This window comes from Poecilia reticulata, chromosome 2, assembly GCF_904066995.2.
Source record: "Poecilia reticulata chromosome 2, P_reticulata-male-v2, whole genome shotgun sequence".
Taxonomy (NCBI): Eukaryota; Metazoa; Chordata; class Actinopteri; order Cyprinodontiformes; family Poeciliidae; genus Poecilia; species Poecilia reticulata.
This window is the reverse complement of record NC_088831.1, coordinates 28,106,735-28,127,479: the sequence shown is the minus strand read 5'-3', so window position 1 is coordinate 28,127,479 and position 20,745 is coordinate 28,106,735. Positions and strand designations below refer to the sequence as shown.

The 20,745-nt window shown below is 38.4% G+C and overlaps 1 protein-coding gene across 8 annotated transcripts in view; it reads right to left on the bottom strand.

The window, feature by feature from the left end:
• Positions 1–20,745, bottom strand: part of LOC103459524 (poliovirus receptor homolog) — a 53,374-nt gene that overhangs the window by 6,282 nt on the left and 26,347 nt on the right. For 5 of the 8 annotated variants that reach the window (XM_081602486.1, XM_081602488.1, XM_081602475.1 and 2 more), the window contains one exon: positions 12,621–20,677. In XM_081602486.1, the coding sequence (XP_081458612.1) occupies positions 20,602–20,677 (76 nt within the window). In that variant the 3' untranslated portion in view covers positions 12,621–20,601. Of the gene's footprint in view, positions 1–12,620; positions 20,678–20,745 lie in introns of those variants that run through there. The other 3 variants (XR_014085586.1, XM_081602468.1, XM_081602470.1) reach the window with 3 other exon arrangements.

Sequence of the window (20,745 nt, the reverse complement as noted above, 5' to 3'; positions counted from 1 at the left end):
TTTAAACATTCTATGTTGTATTCAGTTTTTACACCATCCCAGATGCTCATGGAAGACTTCTGAAGACTTCTTTGAACCAACCAAACTTCTCTCTCCCATGCTCATCCAAGTGATACTGCCTTCCTGCAGATGCTAATTTCATGGCCTCCTGTCCTGTCTGATAGTCACAACAGGGTCTCAGTGGGAGTTCCTTTTTTTTATCTCTATTTTCCTTTCCGTAATTTGAATACTTACCCAGTAATAGTTTAGTTTTAAATCAGTAACACAAACCTGTTCAAAATTAAGAAATTTGTTCATAAAAAGATTAAACTGTATTAAACACTAAAAATAATCCTTTTTCCTCAACTAGGTTCACTTTTAAGGTGAGTGGTGGGCGGCACCACCCAACACACCTGGCTTTAAAGCTCACACACAATTGTATTGAGCTGTGGAGATGGCGTGGTGCCAACTTCTATAATCCTGTTGTTCCTCAAGCGTCGAGTAATTGTTTTCAGGATTGAGGTTGAGTTGGTGGTCTCGTTCTAGATCTAGGAATAGTATTTAACCATATTACATTTTAAAATTTAAAAATTAGGACACCATGTGTCTTTCTTTGACTTGTTTGGACAAGCAGAGTTTAACATAATTTAATAGTTATAAACTTTGTAAAGTTCTTGCAATTTTCTGTGTACAGTAAAGAAAAAAAAATGCAACTACTGCTGAGGAAATACACACATTAAATTCCACTTAACGCAGCAAAAATCAGACATCTCGTGCACACACACACTAGTGCATCTACACACACACACATCACGCTGAGATCAAAGGAGCAAAAAGGATTTGTAATTTCCACACATCACGCTGAGATCAAAGGAGCAAAAAGGATTTGTAATTTCCAAACTTTTAACACACGATCATCTAAGAGCAGATTACACAACGCTAATTGCTCCTGTAGTAAGTGCATTCCTGGATAATCACAAGGTTAACCTTCAAGAGAGAACAGGAACAAGGGAACCTTTACTCTGTAGCAAAAACACAAAATTTACCATAGAACGTGCAGGAAAGATTTAGGACTTGTTTATAATGGGGCCATATTATTTGGATACCAGAACAGAGGAGACATTTAGCTTAAACCAGTCCCTTCAGAAAAGAAACCTTATATAAGCCATGAAGCACTGAGCTGAAGGTTTCATGATTTGGGGATGTTTTGTTGCAGCAGGACATGCCTTGATTGTCTTTGTCTGTGTCCAACATTTATATTAGATTAAAAAAAAAAGAAACTGAAGCAATAAACAATGAACCAAACAAACAAAAGTCCTGACAAGTCAGAGCATTTAGAGCTTAATCTCAAAGACTTTCTGTAACATGGACTGCAATGAAGGAAACCGGAAAATCCTTCACAGTTGGACTATGTTTGCATTGGCATGGAGCAAGTGTTCCTCAAACTGAAGTCTCTACAAGAAGCCTCTCAGTGTTTTTTCAGCCTTCTGAGAAAACACCATCTGTAAAACTCCTGGTGGCCTACAGACTAATGTCTCCTGACCTGGCAACCTGACTAAACAATGCAGTCTGAAGCTTTATTGTTAGTAAGTGAGCTTCATGTCAAAGATCGGGACATACATGTATTCCTATTTGTTTACAGTAACTACAACAGGCATATGCATTAACCATGATTCTGAAAATGAAGCAAACTCCTTATATATCTGAGCGTAAAGAGAAATAAAGCAGGTGCTGGGTGTGTCCTGTTCTCAGGAGACACTATGTCTCAAGGATGCCTCAGACGTGAGCAGCCAGCACCTGTTTCAACAGAGCTGATGACAGGCTGGGAAAAACTAGATAAAGCTGAGAGAAAGCTCAAAGAGGAAACCAAATGCACAAAGCAACACTGTCTTTGAGATTAACAAAAATTACATCATAAAATGTGAAAAACAAAACAAAAACAAGCAAACATAAAAAAACAACAACTGCGTGGTCTTAACATAGAGTCACGAAGGCCACCTTTTGTAATGTTCAGGTGACAGGAAGAAAGACCGCCAAGTTACCCATTTACAGCCAAGAAGATAATTGACATCCACCTGCCTATCACTCTAGGGGGTTTCTCAGCAACTGACTACTCAACGGAGGAAATTTGTCCTCAGTTACATTCCCCTTATCTGGACCTCTGTGAACATTGCTAATGCACTGTGGTCATAGAGATTTCATGGAAAATAATAGGAAGTCATGGTCCAATGTTGGAAACATGCAATCCCAACAGCCATTACCTGGAGCACATAGAGGCCAAAAGATAACTTATTATAGTTTCAAAGCCCAAACCAAGACTGGAATGACACGAGACGGATTAAGGCCTGCAGCCGACCTCACGTCCAGCTGAATGAAACTGTGACTGACGTCAACTATCACACTCATCCGTACGAAGGTAACTGGTAGTAAACATCCCATTATTTACAACACTTATTGATAGTCAAATAAGTGAACACAGTTATCCCTGATTTTATGTGTGCATAAAAACGTTGCAGTAACTGCGCTATTTAAAGTTAAGCACATTTTTATACTGTTTCTGTTTAAACATTTTTCTGAAGGCAGATTTTCACAAACTGGAAGACATTACTCGCCTATTTTGTGTGTGCAAAATGAGTCCAACACAGCTTTCACACTCACACAAAAATGAGACTTTGTGCCCATCTTCGGCTGCGAAAGACTTAGGCTTTAACGTTGATTTCTCCATTGTTTCCCGCAAATAACCTTATAGAACTGATGTAGAACTTGCTGGAGAATATTTCTGCCTGTCGTTTTTGCATCCGTTTTGGCTGATGAGGTAAAAATCACTCAGATGTCTCGGGTATAACGCATTGAGTTTCACTATTGTAACACTTGTTTGTTGGAGGTTTGCTCTATTTCCACATGAGGGCATAGTCGGTGTCACATCAATTAGAAATTCAACCCACAGCATAGTTTGAAAATTCTGTCATTGGATGTCATGATCTATGCTCTCAGACAGTTTTAGCAAGGCTTAGAGCTGCAGTGGGTAACATTTATAAAAGCATTTTTTAAAAATAATATAACTCACACCCTTTCTCTCCCCTTGTACATGTTATAAATAAACGTACTACTTTCATCCTACGGTCTTTGTATGATTCTGCATGTGGGTTAAATGATGTCTCAACATGAACCCTGATCTCTCTGACTATTTCTGGATGTGGTGTTTAGACAAAGTTTTTTGCCCTGACATTTACGGAGTTCTTCAGAGCACTTAAAAAAGAAAAAGCCTCACTTTCTCTTTGAGAGACCAGCAAATTACTCATGTAATTACTGTGGACGGCTGCCATGTGGCATTAGTCTCTCTTTCTTTTCCTTTTTTAAGTCAACCTTTCTTGGCTTACACCATTTGGCTTCATTCAAACAGATATGCTGTTCGGCTGGTTGTAAGTCGGTTGTTCTGTGACCTTTTCACTAGGCACACAGGTCACATGCTGCTCTATTGATAATCCTATGCTGACGCTCTCAACCTCAGACAGATGTTTTCTTCCACTGTGTGGTATTTCTTGGTGTAATTGAAGTTTTACACCTCCACAATCGATTTCAGCCTTACAAATGAAGGAGAAAACACTGCTGTATAAGTGACATTTCACAGTAATCAAACATGAAAAGCGATGAGGAAGTTGTGCAACAAAGGTCCTGCAGTCAGCAATCAGATGCCTGGATGGCAGCATTCACTTTATGGGAGCAGTGAATTAACCATGGAAACCACAGGATGAACATTTTTCAATTAGGTAGAATGGCTTGTTTCAAAAACAATAGACAGAGCTGGGAAAGTATGTTTTATTGTCAATATAAAAGGTTAAATCCATTTTAAAGTGTACAAACACCCCCCCCCCCCCCCCACACACACACACACATTATTGTGACATCCAAGCCCAAATACCAAAGGTTATTTCTTTTCATTGGAAAGACTGTGGTACTTTATTTGCCAATTCAGAAACTCGCTCCATCTGTCTCAGTTGTTGACCCCTTGGGAATGACCCTTCACCCACCTTCCCTGCTGGTGGAGGTCAGAAGGTCAAAAGTGCCCGATGGCAGAAACAGTGCCTGGGAGCTTCCACTCTGTCAGGCTCTCTCAGGGCTTCCCACCATGTGTGAGCGTGTGTGCGTGAATGTCTGAATGCAGTGTGACATACGTTGAGGTCCGCTGGACTTGAAAAAGTGGTGTGGAACAACAGGCCATTTACCACTTACCACTGAGATGATCACAGCAGGTTCTGAAGCTGTTTGTGCTGCGAATGTTGTAAAACTGATTGCACATTTCAATGGCCTCCTGAAAAACCACAAACCACCCTGAGTTTCTCAGCAATCCCACAGTGAGCGCAGTACATTACTGCTCACAAAGGGCAAAGAACATAAGTTTCTGTAACCATACATCTTGGCCAGTGCAGACAGACGTGGCTAAGCTAAGAGCTGCTTCCAGGCTTCACTAACATCACACACAGGAGACAGAAATGCTGCCACTACAGAAACACAGGTGTGCACTTCCTTGTTGATGGACTACAGAAGACCACCCGTATCGTGGCTCACTTTTATTCTGTAAAGAAATCTTAGATGTGAAGGGGGTCTTTGGTAGCATTTCCTAATGTTCAGAAACTCCTAAAACACCTGTGCAGTGTTTTAGGTTACTTCTCACAACAGGTTTTTATTTCCTAAAGCTTATTTTACAGTACTGTAGAAACATTAAGGTTGTGTGTAAGAGATCAATTAAAGCCGACGTGGCTCACCCTCCAACAAATCGACCCGCAAAAGCAGAAGAGCTGTACTGTTTTTGTCTTTCCTGAGAAGCTAAGAATAGACAGATCATTTGAATCAATTTTCCGTTGAAACACTAAGTTGAGCAATCGTTTCCTGCCGAGTATACTTGAGCCAAATCTTTACGAGAAAAAACCCCCAAACAAACTTCTGGCCACTTTGACAAACAGAAGCAGCTTGGCAGAACATAATAAAGCAATGTCTTATTGTGAAATGCAAACCAGTTGTATTTGTTCAGTCATCTGCGTTTGACTGGCTTCCCACACTTTTTGAATGAAACCTTCCTGAACCTGAACGGGAAATAGTAACCTTGCACTGAAACATGCATCGCTGAAAATCAGTGGACTTTTTTCATCTGAAGGGTGAGTTCATGAGTCAAGCTTCCATTTTCGTTGTTAGATCAAAATAACAATAAACATAGGAATGTTCCCACAGATCAGCTTGTATCATTTCCATTTTAACCATGTCAGGAGGTCATTGGATGTTCACTTATTTCAGAATGCATTTTTTCAGATTGCATGCAAAGAGGAAGAAGAAAATAAAAGTGAACTTTGTCCTTTACTCTTATGAAGGTTGCATGAAATGAGTTGTACTGCACAGAGCTTGGAAAAACAACAACAACAACAACAAAAAACAAACAATGACAAAAGGTGGAAAGAGATGGCCCCCGGAGGGCTAAAACCTTCACCATTCCCCTGACAGACTAACCTGAAAACTAAAAAGTGTGATTACTCACACCCTCCTACCATGACAGACATCACGGCTCTCACTTCCTGTGTGGAAAGCAATTTTTCTTTTTTTGAATGTGTGTGGGGTTCCAATCAAGTGTGAGCTGAAGAAGTGGCAGTTATACCAGATGCTGGTGGTGCAAGAAAAAGCAGTTTATATACGGTACTCAAAATATAGAGCAAGAAACTTCTTGATTTGTTGCATTTCTAATTTAGCAGAGCAAACAGATAAAGAGGAAATCAGAGAGCTGCTGGACCCTACACAGGTAAGAAAAAGAACCATACAGCTTGTTGTTTGATGGTTAGACAGGATGTTCCTCTGTAAGATAATTTTGAAGTTTAAACATGTTTGTTTACTTTAATTACATGCAACGATTTGAGTGTGTAAATTATTCTATGCTTTAAATGTAAATAAAAAGTGTTTTAAGTGATCTAGAAAGATCAGTGCTGCTCATCTAAACTCAGATTTTTCATAAAAAAGATTCTTTAGAAATAAGCTCTGGTGTGAATACCATGATGCAGTTAAATGTGCTTTGCTTTTAGGTGGGATGGTGAATTTCTTAAGGTATTGCAGCATCAACTCTTTGTTGATATGTTGCATCTTCGGGATTTTCTGGCCAGCAGGTACAACTTCCTTATGAATAGATAACGAAAGACGATTATATGTGCAATGCTGTTTAAAACTTTAAGCCATTATTAGTTTCTTCATGTTGCGTTAACAAGAAGCCTGACTTTCTTGTAATTCTGTAAATTGGTCTTTTAGTAGTTAGTTTTCAGAAGTCCATCAAGTTTTTCTTTAGACTAGTTTATTTTGAGAATCGAAGAGATTCATCGTCCCTCAGTTGATTGACTCTATGTCAACATAAGTTTAGCTCTTTAGAAGTGACGTTGGTGCCAAACCTTTGTTTAATGGGTCCAGATGTGTTTGGTTTGATCTGTTGGCTTTGGTTTAGAGATAAACAACGCAGGTTGATATGAAGGCAGATTGGCTGGTAACAAAATGGCTGAGGGATCCAATTGAAAATCTGTTTTCTGTTAAATCATTGTTAATATTGATAGAAATTGGCAAAGTGCTGGATCATCCCTTGACGTTAGGAGCCGTATTATGCGTCGATCAGTTATACTTAAGAGTAAAATTACTTAAATGATAAACTGACATTTAAAAAAAAAAAGCACAAATAAAATATTTTCTAAACACAGTGAAAGCAAATACTAATCAAGATGACTTTAAATGATTGAAAGAGAGTCAGGCTTCTTGGAAACTAAATGTTTAAATGGCTGCTTTTTGTGTAAAATGTTTGATCATCATATCTTTGGGTTTACTTATCTAATTGTTGTTTTGTTTGAACCGATTTGTTTTAGTTTTACTTTTGCTTCTTTTTCCTACTTCTGTCATTCACTATCATTTCCACATTTTTGCTCTGTTCCAGCTTTGGTTTCTCCTGCCTTCTTCACACATCATTCTCCTCTTGTGGTTTATGTTCTGTCAGGAAATTTCTGTTTTGTTTTTCATTCATCAAGAAGTAGGTGATAGGTTGACACACTATTTTGTTGTCTGACATAATGGGGAAGCAAAAGAAAGTCAACCAATATGTCAGGAAGACAAATTAGGAGTTTGAAAAGTCTGGTTAATCTTTGAGGAAAACTTTCCAGATTCTTGAATTCGCCGTGTTGGTGTTTTCAGACATGATTGGAATGCCCAACCATCCTACCCCTCATGAAGGAGGCTCTGTGTTCCAGAGATTAACATGTCATGACAGAGTCATTATCCAGAAAAATGGACAAAGACAATCATTATAAGAGATATGTCCTCTGGTCAATGCTGTGGTATTGTGATTATATTTGGAGGAAAAGTGAGGAGTCTTGTGATTCTTGGAACACCGTGTTAGCTGTGAAGCACTGGAGTGAGAGCAGCATGTTGTGGGGCTGCAGGAGGAACTGGCACACTTCATGAAATAGATGGTATCATGAAGAAAGAACAATACGTGGAAATACTGAAGTAACATCTACAGACGCCAGCTAAGAAACTAAAGCTGAAGTGTAAGTGGCTATTCCTAATGGACAATGACCCTGAGTAGAAGGCCAAAGAGGTTACAGAGTGATTTAAGGACAACAGTGTTAATGTTGTGATTGAACTATCACAAATCCCTGATCTCAAACAAATCAAGAACGAACATGCGGCACATTAAATTCCTGGGAATTCATGTGATGCATGTTCGTTCTTGGTCAGTCGCAGTCTCTGCATGTCCAAACTGGTTATAAGGGGCAAACCAATGTCTGCACCGATGAACCAATGTTTAAGTTGTCATTAATCAAAGGCAGCTCCAATCACATTCATTTTTAGGCTTCATTTACAGGAAGTCATTGTTTCACCACTTTCTAGTTATAGTTAACTACTACGCCATACCATAGTATTACGCCATACTGCAGATACTTGCGCTTTACTGACACTTATTATGTATTTTTGTGCAATGTAATTCCCCTTAGCATTGTGCATTGACAAAGTGCTGAGTGATAAAACAGTAAATTTTGAATCTTGAGATGCTTGTAGAGGCCAACAATATATGTGACCCAAGTCATGCAGCTGGCAGTGCTGACACAAAAATGTACGTAAATTTAGGATATTTAAGACATTCATGAATAAATATCTCACATATTTTTTCTCTCAAATATTTTTGTTAATTCTGATTGTCTTAAAACAACAGACGTTTGGTCTTACTTTGCTTCAGGCAATGAGAAAAAAAGTGTCTGTAGCTTGCACACAAACTTTTAGTTTCGACTCTATACATTATCTTTAGAAAAATCCAGATTAGTAAGTTGTGGTTGCTGTAAAAAAAAAAATTAATTAGATACTCTCCAAATAACATAAGCTTGAGCTGTGTTCTTGAGTTGAAAGCAGACAAAGCAACAAAAAGCAACAACTTTTTGCGTGAATACTTTGGAGAGGGGTAGCTAAACATTGAATATTAGTCCCAGGTTTGATCAAGTGATCGTTATAGAAAACTGACAAACCAAACAGCGACAAATAGTAACTCACACAAGAACAACAAACTTTTCATCTTAACAGATGCAGGAGGCTTCATAAATGGCACACAGCAGGTACAGTTCAAGATGTGATGTTTTACGTAATGAGTTTCATTTCTAGGCTTTTTGATTCACCAGCAAGATGGAAAAAAAGTGACGGCATCTTTTAAATTTTTTCACTCTGATGTTACCCTGATTGTCCTTATTGTTATTAACTGTGGTATGTTAAATGTGGTTATGGTCATTCCTACGTAGTCTGAGCTGTTAGCTGTGATCTATTTGTACGTTTTCATCACCTTGTGTAGCTTGTTTGTTCAACACGGCTTCTCGTTTGTGTTTTTAGATTTGTTTTCCTATTTTATTATTATTATTTCTGAGTCAGTGCTCAGTGCTTGTCTAATGACGTCCTTTTCTTTACTCTTCTTTCACACAGAAGCAAAAACAGTCACACAGGCGGCAGGCAGCAGAGTGATCCTGAACTGTACTGACTCAAACAAAACCATAAAAATGGCAACTTGGAGTTTTAATGAAAAGGTTCTTATCTCCTTCAGAAGTCCAAAAAATAAAAGTATGTTAGATGAAGGTGTCCGCCTTAACGTAGATATGTCTGAATTAAAAAGTGAGCTATATGCACTCACCATTGAAGACGCCCAGAAGTCACATGAAGGAAACTACACTTGCAGAATGACTACATCTTCAGGACTTTTGAATGAGCTCTGGGAGCTTGTAATTACAGGTCAGTAAAATCTTTTTAAATCACCCATTACAATCAGGAACAGAAAAGAACAGGGATTATAGTGCACAACTAATTAAAGTTGTTAACCAGTTCAAATATTTTTAAGGGTGTTTTTTTCATCCTGGTGTTTGGTTCTTTCCTCACCAAAACCTTACAGAATAATTTTTTTTTCAGTATGGATGATAAGTGTAGGACTGTCTCACCAAAGCATAATTGGAAATGTTTTTTGTTTTTTCTAACAAACCACAGAGCGTGAGCACAACTTCTAAAAATATTTAACAAAAAAAAAAAAAAAAACGCATCCCACACAAACACGCAACAAACTTTTTATAATTACATATTATCCAGAAGGAAACTAAGCTGAATTGCTGCACCCTCTGTTTTTCATTCACAGAAGAAAACAGAAGCACCAACACACTGAATATTATCGTCATAGCTGCTGTCCCTTCTGTATGTTTCTTAATATTAATATCTGCGTTGGTCATTCTGAAACAAAGAAAAAAGTAAGTGCTTACTGTTGGAGTTTTGATCATGACAACAATGTCTTCCTGGGTCGAAACTAAATTTCTATCTCTTTCACAGGAACAAATCTCCTTCAGAAATACGGGTAAATAAAACTTTACAATTTATTAGTTATGTTTTACTCACTTTTAGGGACCAAAGTGTCCGACACATTGTTCGCTCAATACTTCAGGAAAAACAGTGATTAAAGGAAGATCGTGTCACTTTGTACAATTACTGTGCAACCTCAACCTCCCAAATAATATATTTGTAAGTTTGCAAAAGGAAAACAATATTTGTATTATAAAAGGATAATATATGTCTTCCAGTCAATAAGCAAATCTTTACTTTCAGAAAAAGAGGGAAATATGAAGCTGAGTGCTTAGAATACATTGCAATTTAAGATGGGACATGGATTTCATAGCAGATACTGAGAGATTTCAAGGGCAGATTTCTTTCATTCTTAATCATTTTAGGTCATCAAACCAGTCCCATCAGACAAGGTTAACTGGAGTAAATGCAAAATGTAGATTTCAAATGATGATTTTATCTACAAGTGCAAAGATGCGCTCCTCGCCAACCTGGCCTTGTTAAAATACTACGGCCCTTCTTGTTAAATTTTGAAGTTACTATTGAACGTATTTTGCTTTCCACACCCATACCTACAGCCAGGCCTACAGCCTGAGCTGTAGAATCAAGAAGTCCTTTAAATAAAACCTGTCTGACAACAGGAAGTGGGCTAAAAGATTTTAAATAGCATGGCATCCTGCCCCCACCAAAAGAGTTTTAAGAACGGATGAGAAGCAAACAAAGTCTTTGACGTTGATTAGTCTGCATTGGGTTTGTATAAATGGAAACTTTGAAACTTCTCGGGAATGAGCAGTCTGCTATAATTACTTAAACACTGATTCATTCAGGAGATTACGTAAACATCTATAACACTGCTGGCCTCCCCGGCCCAGCTAAAACCACTGTTGGCAAGAAAAGTTCAAAGAGTGCAAAGATTCATCTCAGATTAGCCTGAAAGCATCTTGATGACAACTAAGATATTTGGGAAATTATTTGGTTGACTGACTAGAGCTACGTAGAAGATTTTGGAAGATGTGCAACCTGCTATTTCTGGTGTAATGCCAGCAAATGTTTCAAAAAGAGAACAGCATGCTGACATTTATAGTGGTTGAAATGTGGTGATCGGAACCTTTTTATTGCTTTATCATTCTTAATTGATGAAAACAGGGATTGTGACTTCTAGCCAAAGCTCAATTAGGAGAATATCCAGCTCACTTACTGACTGAACTGAAACAGTTCTGCTATTAGGTCTGGATGCTTCCTTGTACAGAAAACCAAGTTGTTGTGGATTGCTTTTTTTTTTTATTTTTAACCAAAATAAATGTTATCTGAAATAGATTAGATTCAATCTGTAACTTGAACTACTTAGGTTACCATTGTCTGAGTAAAGCATTTGTAAAGGAGACATTGCGTTTTTCTTGAACACATAAAGCTGTTCTGAAAAGAACTCATGAATCATCTGACCTCTGTTTTGTTCCTCTTTTTACAGCAGCAAAAGCAAATGGAAGATATTTATGAAAACCGATTGGAAATTCAGCGCCGCCAAGTTTACCTCAACAAACCCTGACGTTGCTGCTGTTGACGCTGCTTTCAGTAGAACGTCGCAAGGGACACGGTGTTCTGAATCCACCATCTGCTCTTAAATGCCCTCTTTATGGTGATAGCTATGAGTCTCCGGCGAGGAAACGTGACAGAGGCAATATTTGTTTTTCCCATGTTGAATAGAACAGGCTTTAGTATTCCACGCTGTTTGCTCTGTGGCTTATCGCAGTCATTGCTTTCCACAAATATTTAAATTCATCACACTTTTTGGACTTTACATTACACAGGTTCTCTTTTCCTCCTAGTCAAAAGAGTTTTGTTATAAACCACGACCACTGAGTATTTTTGGATTTCACTCAAACCACAGTGTGATTCAAAGGTAGTTCCCAACTTCCAATTACTCAACATTTTTGTCATCGGGCGAGAAGCAGAACATCTTGGTCAGGTTGTGAGTCCATCACAAAGGGATACAAAACTCTTTGCCGAAAGACCCCAAACCAGGATTCAAACCCAGGACTTTCTTGCAACAATGCTAAGGTTGTATCACTGCGCCAGTCTGAAGCCTCCATAAAGTGTTAACAAAAAATTTAATATATTTTGGTTGTATTTTATTTTATATGGTAGACCAACACATTGACGGAAATTACTGGGGTGGCTTTCAATATGATGTGCATTTAAATTAAGCTCCACTTACGCTGAAATAGAGATTTCCCAGAGTGTGATTAATTCCCATAAATCAGTCAGAGGTTTGTCTGAGCGCATTACAGAATAATGAGGACCAAGAACAATGGCGTACAGATCATGGCAAACAAGCGGAAGAAGATGCTCCGGTCAGACAGAACGAAATTGAAACTTTTCTACCCCAATTTGGGGAAGGAAATTACCACTTCATATTATCCTTTAAGCTTGGTACATATTGTGGGACTTCAAAAGTCGTACAGGACTGAAACGCAGCACACTCTGTAAACTTGGTGCAATAACTCTTGGCACACTGGAAAATAGAAGATCTGGAAAACATTCAGAGGAAAATCTCATAACTTATTTCCTGTAACCATGACAGCAAGCTTGTGATGGCTTCCTCCCGTGACTGTCAGTCACTCAGTTGTGCGACTGATAGTTGCCCAACTGAGCGACTTCAATATTCAGACCGTTCACCTACTTCACACTTGGTCAGCTGAAGCTCTATTGTTATATACGTCTGTTCTCAAAGGGGTTGGGTGTTAAAAACAACAAAACGGAGGCATGGGTCTGTTTTTAGTTCTACCTTTAATAAAGCAGGAAGCTACAAATACCAACAGCTACAACAGAAAATAAGACATGCCAAGGAATATGTAAATGCAAACTCATGAAACAGAATAAAAATCTAAAAGCTGGAGCAGAATGAAAATTGCACAGCAAGATATAAGGCACAAAAAATTATTAAAAATGCTTTTTTTCTTCTTGCAGCTAATAAATAGAAAAAGAAATATGAACAATGATATGTGTTTAAAAATATTTCTTGCTTTGCTTACTAAAGCTTGCAAAAGCAAAAACAACAAATGTCTACACATATATTTGGACATGATTTGAAACGTCAAAATGTCAGAACAAAACAGCAAGAAAGCAGAGAAAGCAGATTTTGTATGTTCCCATTTTTGCCCGAGGCTGAACAAAAACTATAAACTTAGAATGTAGGCTTATAACGTGGATAAGAACACCAAGTTTTAAACACTGTAAGTGTAAATGGTTTTTCTACACACAGGACACACATTTATAAAACAAAAAATGAAAATCACACAACTTTGTCTCTTTTAAGTGTAACCAGATTTAGCTGTAAGGCACTTCAATAAAAAAAGTAACTTTGAGTGTGATGTTTGCACTCCAAGAAAAAAAACTAATTATCTTTTATCAGAAATGTCGTCATTGTGACAGATTTATAAGCAGCAGCCACCTCATTTCAGGAAATCTACATGCAATGCTATTGTGATGCACAGACTAGGTGCTGTTTTCAATGTCGCATTTAACACTGTGTCCTTTCTCTCCGTGTCCTTTACTGACCTGCAAAGAATTTGGGAGTTTTACATGTGGTTTTGAGGTAACAGGTTTGCTGTTTCACTTCCAGTCAGACCATTGTTTTTAAAACTCCTTCTCCTTTATGGTTTAGCTTAGACAGAAAATTGACCTCTTGTATTTAGGAGGAAAAATAGGAGTGTTTCATATAAGTTCAGCAGTTTATAATATCCAGAAAGTACCGAACAAGGAATGTGCACATCAAGCTGTTGAATCAACTATGAACAACAGAGACGGTACATTCTCCAGTTGTTTCAGCATAGAAATAACTCCAGTGTGTAACTATAGAGACCTGTAATACCTCAGCTTATAAGATGAAAGGCAGAGTTGTTATGCAAAAAGTAAGAACAATGTGAATAACTTTAAGCATAAACAAATGTTTTAAACATACACTTCTAAAGCAGTGGTTCTTAACCTTTTTTGAGGTACCGAACCCACCAGTTTCATATGCGCATTCATTGAACCCTTCTTTAGTGATAAATAAAATATGATTTTTTTTCAAAATTTAATACATAGGTATATGTTGTTTTTTTTTTTTTTTTTTTTTACTGGTGCACAAAATGAGCTGTGCATGAACATCACCTTGCTCAATAAACAAAATCAACACAGTGCATGAACTCACAACAAATTACGGTATTACTTTATTCTGGCCCCCCAAAAATATTTCAGCCCCATAAAAGAATTTCAGCCCCCAAAAATATTTTTACTATGTTACTAATTTGGATTTTTGGAAGAATTTAAAAATTTTTAATAACTTATTTTTTTTTATTTTAAATTTTATTTGTTTTTTGTCATTTTGAATCTGCAAAATAATTTTTTGGGGTCAGAATAAAGCATTGCACAAATTACATACCTGCAAATCAGTGTGACTTCTGCTATTGTTTTTGGGAGACCAGCTCAGACATGTCCACACAATAGTTTCACCTTGCCAAGGTGAAACTACTGGTTTCACCTTGGCAAGTGCTACTCTCATGTCATCTTCACAGCAAAGTCTGTTCCTTTTCTTCTATTTTTGCTCGACGTATTTACTATGGATTAAAATATCAAGAAATAAACCACACGACGTACAACTATGGCAGCCGTTGACTACTGCGCGCACTAAATTCCCCGCAGCACTCACTGGCCAAGCCATGTAACGTGGTCCTCTGCAGCAAGTGAAGGCCAAGTGGGGCGCGTCATCACGACTTTACGCAAGTGTGTCTTTACCTCCGCGGTAGAGGCTCCGCTGAACCCCTGAAACCGACTCATTGAACCCCTGGGGTTTCTTTCGAACCCAGGTTAAGAACCACTGACCTAAAACTACATCTATGAACACCAGGTTACACAAAAATAGATAGCTTTAATACCAGGTATTGTTCACTTGTTAAAAAACTTCTGTCAAAGTTTGCTTCATTTGCCAGGTTGAAGAAATGTTTCTCGCTTCCGGATGCAGACATTTTCAGATATTTGCAACTTAGAAATTTTGTTTGAATTAACATCTTGAATTTCTTCTGGAAGAAAAAAAAAGATATGCAAACTGCTGTTGGGCTCTCCAGAATCAAAAATATCAATTTCAAGCTTTGTTGACATCTTTGCCGAGCAAATTAACTTTGCCACAAACTCCTTGAGGGCTGCGTGGGAGGAGCTGGGTTTGCAGATTGGGGGTGAGGTCTGGGAGGTCTTGGGAGGATTTGGTCATGCTCTCAGTGTAAAGCACCAGTTAATTCTGTTCAAAGTGTTCCATAGACTTCCAAGATGAAAGTGTACAAAATGTTCCTCTCAATATCTTCAAAATGTGATAAATGTAAGTCGGCTGACGGCTCCCCGTCACGTCTGTTCTTGTCATGCCCTGAACTCTTCCAGTATTGGTGTGACATTTTCAACTTGTTCTCTGAAGTGTATAGGTGCACGTTGGTACCGTGCCTTTATAGACAGGTAGTGCCATCCTAAAATATAATGGTAATCAGCACAGTCAAAAAGTGTAATTTAGCCTCAACGGACGATGTGCTCAGCGAATGTCTCAGGCAATGGGGAACAGAAGACAAGGTGCTGGAAGTACCATCATGGGAGGACAAGCCCCTACATGGGATGTACCACCGACAAATAACTGAAGTGGCTGATGTCAGGAAAACCTACCAATGGCTGGAGAAAGCTGGACTCAAGGACAGCACAGAGGCTCTCATCCTGGCCGCCCAGGAACAGGCCCTAAACACCAGAGCAATAGAGGCTCAGATCTACCACACCAGACAAGACCCAAGGTGTAGGTTGTGCAAGGAGGCCCCTGAAACAGTCCAGCACATAACAGCAGGGTGCAAGATGCTGGCAGGGAAAGCGTACATGGAACGACATAACCAAGTGGCGGGCATAGTGTACAGGAACATCTGTGCATGGACTGGAAGCCCCGAGATCAAAGTGGGGAATATCCCCAAAAGTGGTGGAGAATGACCGAGCTAAGATCCTGTGGGACTTCCAGATCCAGACAGACAAGATGGTAATGGCGAACCAACCGGACATTGTGGTGGTGGATAAAGAACAGAGGAAAGCCGTTGTGGTGGATGTAGCAATACCAAGTGACTACAACATCAGGAAAAAGGAGCATGAGAAATTGGAGAAATACCAGGGCCTCAGGGAGGAACTGGAAAAGACCTGGAAGGTGAAGACCATAGTGGTGCCTGTGGTCATCGGGGCCCTCGGGGCAGTCACCCCCAAACTGGAGCAGTGGCTCAAACAGATCCCAGGAACAACATCAGACATCTCAGTCCAGAAATGTGCAGTTCTAGGCACAGCCAAGATACTGCGCAGAACCCTCAAGCTCCCAGGCCTCTGGTAGAGGACCCGAGCTCAGAGGATGAAACAGACCACCCGCGGAGGGTGAGAAGGGAATTATTATTATATATATGATTTATACTCTTGTGTATAATTCATGTATGCTGTATTTTGAAAACTTAATATATACAGGTCCTTCTCAAAAAATTAGTATATTGTTATTGTTATATTTGAGAAGGACCTGTATATAAAAGAGAAAAACTTTTGTCGATTACATCTAGTTTTTCTCTTATACAGCAACAGTATTAATGTATGCTAGGTCTGTTATGTAGCTATACCGGCGAATTTGAGACAGGAACGATCTTGGTGCCTGTATCGATTTTTCATTGTAAAAGCACATACTCACTCACTAAAGCTATGTGAGTATATATAGCACCGATAGTTTTATTAAAGGACAAGTCCAAACACTTTGCACATTTCTGTGCAGAGTGTAAAAGGTGTCATGGTTAACCAGCATGATGGTTGACCTGGATGCCGTAGTCGACATCAGCAACATTTATGAAAACCGAAACAGCTATTGTACATTTTCACACTGGTGCAGTGTCATGTCTTTATGCTTGTGTGCTTGAAACAGAGCAGAAGTTTGACTTGGTGTCACTAAATACTATTTTTAGTTTCTGTAGATTCACACTTTATGAGAATAATGAGCGAGTTCGACGGTGTTAAGAGCGGCGCTGACTTTGTGTCACGAATAAAGTTTGCCAAAAAAACAAGAAAGGCAGCATCAGATAAAAATGCTGCCTTTCAGATAAATCAGATAAAAACATAGATAAGGTTTTACCGTCACGGTTTTGGATTTTCAAAAGTTCAGCAGTTTGATAAGGGTGAACACACCCAAGGAGAAATCATTCATATAAACCTGCTGTGGTACAAACACGAGTTTTAAATCCCAGTTCACTTTAAAATCAAAATGGTGAACCGGCATAATGCTGTGTCGCTGTGTCTGCAGGTAGATAGTCTTATCAGAAATGAAATTTAATTTGTTAATTTTCTAGGTGCAACCTTTTCACTTTGCTCTTGATCAAAAACTTTTGGATTCTTTTTTTTATCTATTGTTTTCTACTAGGAAGCGTTTGAGCAAAAGCGAGGGCAGGTTGAGGCAAAGGAAGCTTCAGGCCGAAAAAGGAACCAGATAAATTTGAGTCCCTTCAGATCAAACTGTGGTTCATCATTTAACACCATCTTTAAATAGGAACAAAAAAAAAAACACCTACAGAACAGAAAAAAAATTAAATAAATTTCTTCTGAAAATGGTCAGAAGATTAAGTAAAACGATAAAGGCAGCTAAATTCTGAAGAAAAAAAAAACCTTAGAAAATCTGAAGAACTGATAAAAACACTTTGAAAGACTTCAAGTCCGGGTTCTTGGAAGCCTCATTTAAACAAATGAGCGATAACTCAACACTTTTCCAATAACCCAACAGAGTTAATAATAGTTAAATCAAATTTAAAAAAAATTAACACAATAACACTCATTTTACCTTCAGAAAATAAATAATGCTGAACCGTTGACATTCTTGGAAGAAAAAAAAACACATACAACTTAAAGAAAAAAAAAAGTAAAATATGGAACTTAACATAGTTCCTCAGTGTAACTAACCCGAACAAAGCCTGCAGGAGGTGATGTTGACTAAGAATGAAACTTGCTAATATGCAGTCTCAAACTAAACTATTAATACAGCAAACACTTGGTTTCGAAAACATCTCTAAAGGGAGCGTAGGTTGGTCATTGTTTGTGTTTTTCGGTCACTGAAATAGTTGAGTCCACCACAACTTTCAAAAACACAATAAAGCCTCAAAGATTTAAAAAATAAAAGAGAAATATGCTTTTCAGGCGTTTGGGTGAGTGGCACACGTCTTCCACACATTTCAACTCAAGTAAAACCCAACAACTAAAATCTAAAATGGTTAATTTTAGATTTTTATAGGTTGGTCTAGTTAAGGTTTTATATTTAACTAACATTAAGGGGCTTTAATTGCTCCTACTTACTACTTTAATAGCATACAAACCCATGCAGGCTGCACAGTGGCACAGTTGGTAGAGCTGTTGCCTTGCAGCAAGAAGGTTGTGGGTTCGATTCCCAGCCCCGGTCTTTCTGCATGGAGTTTGCATGTTCTCCCTGAGCATGCGTGGGTTTTCTCCGGGTACTCTGGTTTCCTCCCACAGTCCAAAAAAATGACTGTCAGGTTAATTGGCTTCTCCAAATTGTCCCTAGGTGTGTGTGTGCATGGTTGTGTATCCTGTGTTGCCCTGCGACAGACTGGTGACCTGTCCTGGGTGTACCCCGCCTCTCGCCTGGCACGCTAGCTGGAGATAGGCACCAGCACCCCTCCCGACCCCACTGAGGGACATGGGTATAAGAAAATGGATGGATGGATGGACAAACTCATGCATGATGTGCATTCAGTGCCTCTCAAAAGTTTAAATGTCAGGGATTTTTTTTTAACAAAGTGGTGCCTTGGTCATGCTGGAGGATTTATTTTCCTCATATGTAACTGAGGATTTTTTGGATAAGGTTGTAAATACTTCAAAACAAAGTTTGGGTTCAAAAACCCTTCAGTCGTCCACTAGATGCTAATCGATGGTTTCATTTTCCTGCATCATAGTAACTCCAAGTATCCACCTAAAAATCAACAAAATAACATAATAAGAGGAAAATTAAGCTCTGAAATGGCCCTGGTGTGGGCTGATTTCCACCAACGTCCATCCAAGAAGGGTTATTATAAGTTTTAGTTTCTGCTTCAAAGAAACAAAAACCCTCAGAAGAACTTCAAAGTTTTTCTGAGGGGACAGAAGAACTTTTAAGTTACTTTTCATGCTCACTGATGTTTTAACAGGTGTCTATGCTTCTATAATAATAATAATAATAATAATAATAATAATAATAATAATAATAATAATAATAATAAGAATAAGAATAATAATAATAATTAAAGTGTAAGTTGAGTTCACTTAAGCTGCTGTGTGTTGAGACATTTTTGCCACAATATTGGGGCCTCTACTTGCACCCTTTTCTTACATCATATACATTTAGGCAGAAAAAATTTACCTCGAAAATTTTTTATTTCAGGTTTTGATGTTGTCAGATTAACATCCAATGTCTTTGCTTTGGATATTTCTCACAGCAAAGAAATATACAAAAATGTGGTAAACATAAATTTTACTGGTGTAGTAAAAAATTATTCCACTGTGTTTCTCTACAAAAAAGCTTACATCAGCTCTAAAGTCGAGACATGGGGTTTTCTCTCTTAAATATATAACTGTTTTCTAATATAAAAATTTGACCTAAACATACAGCTGCTTATGATGCACAACAGCAGTGGGAAGAAAAGTAACCAAAAGGGAAGCCAAATGTTGGTGGCTGAAGTACTAAAATAAATTTGCAGTGTTGGAAAACTAAGTCAAATTATTCACTGCAAATTCTCATGTTTTCACTAAAAACAATGAAGTTCAGCTTAACTGCTAAAAATAGTGTCCATAAGTATGTTAGTGGAAAACCTTTTACATAATTCAGTCCTGGTTCGCCGACTTCCATCCTAAATAAACATCCTTCAGTTATTAATGTGGAGTTGGAGGCCAAACCAATCACAGGCTACATTAGGCACAAGGTCAGGATTCTCAGTTGACAGCCGTGATGTCACAGTGATAAAGAGTTATGTTTGACGCAGAAGGGATGGGAATCCTTTTTCTTTTTGGCGTGGGATAGGGAGTGTTAGTGAGGAGGAAACATACATAAATAAGGTTTAATTGAACTTAAATATCAGGCTTGTCTGTTTCTTGACAATCAGGGTTACTTTGGCAACAATATTCTTAGCCGTGATTTGATGGTTGGAGGGCTAGTTCTGGTTAGTTCCCATTTAAATGCCAAGCGTCGAGCAGCTTATCTGTTGAAGAAGCAGGAAGTGATGAGATACAAAATATCCCTTAATGCCTCAGATAGCAGCACAGTTGCCATGCACCCTCTGACCAGCAGGCAAGGTGGGTGGAGTGTTATGCTAAAGGACACAACGACAGAGGCAGGAATCGAGCCAGCAAGCCAGCATCTTGTTGTTTCAATCTCTGTCAAAGATGGTCCTAAAACAGACAATTCACACATCTGGTTAGCCTAAAATTAAATCTCCAAAGATTTGTGGGAAATGAGGGAGAAGGGGGGCTATTGTTAAAAATAAAGTTGTTGCATTACACAAAATAAAAGAAAGAACAACTCAATAAATTATACATAGATTACAACTACATTAAAAAGTATTTTAAAACACACACATTTTACACGTAAAAATTACAAAAAGAAAGAAATGCATGTCAGTGGCATGACTTACAAGCTTAAGTTTCAGTACCTGCTTGGACAACTTGGGATCCAACTCTTTCCCTCTGGTGTTATAGTTCAGCAGCTTCATTTGCTGCTTCGTCTGGTGAGGATGTTCGTACTGCCTCTCTGTCACGCCTTAGAAACCTGACAAGTAAAAACAAGACATGACTTGAGCAGCATGATTTTAAACTGGCATCAGAGTTAATGGTTAA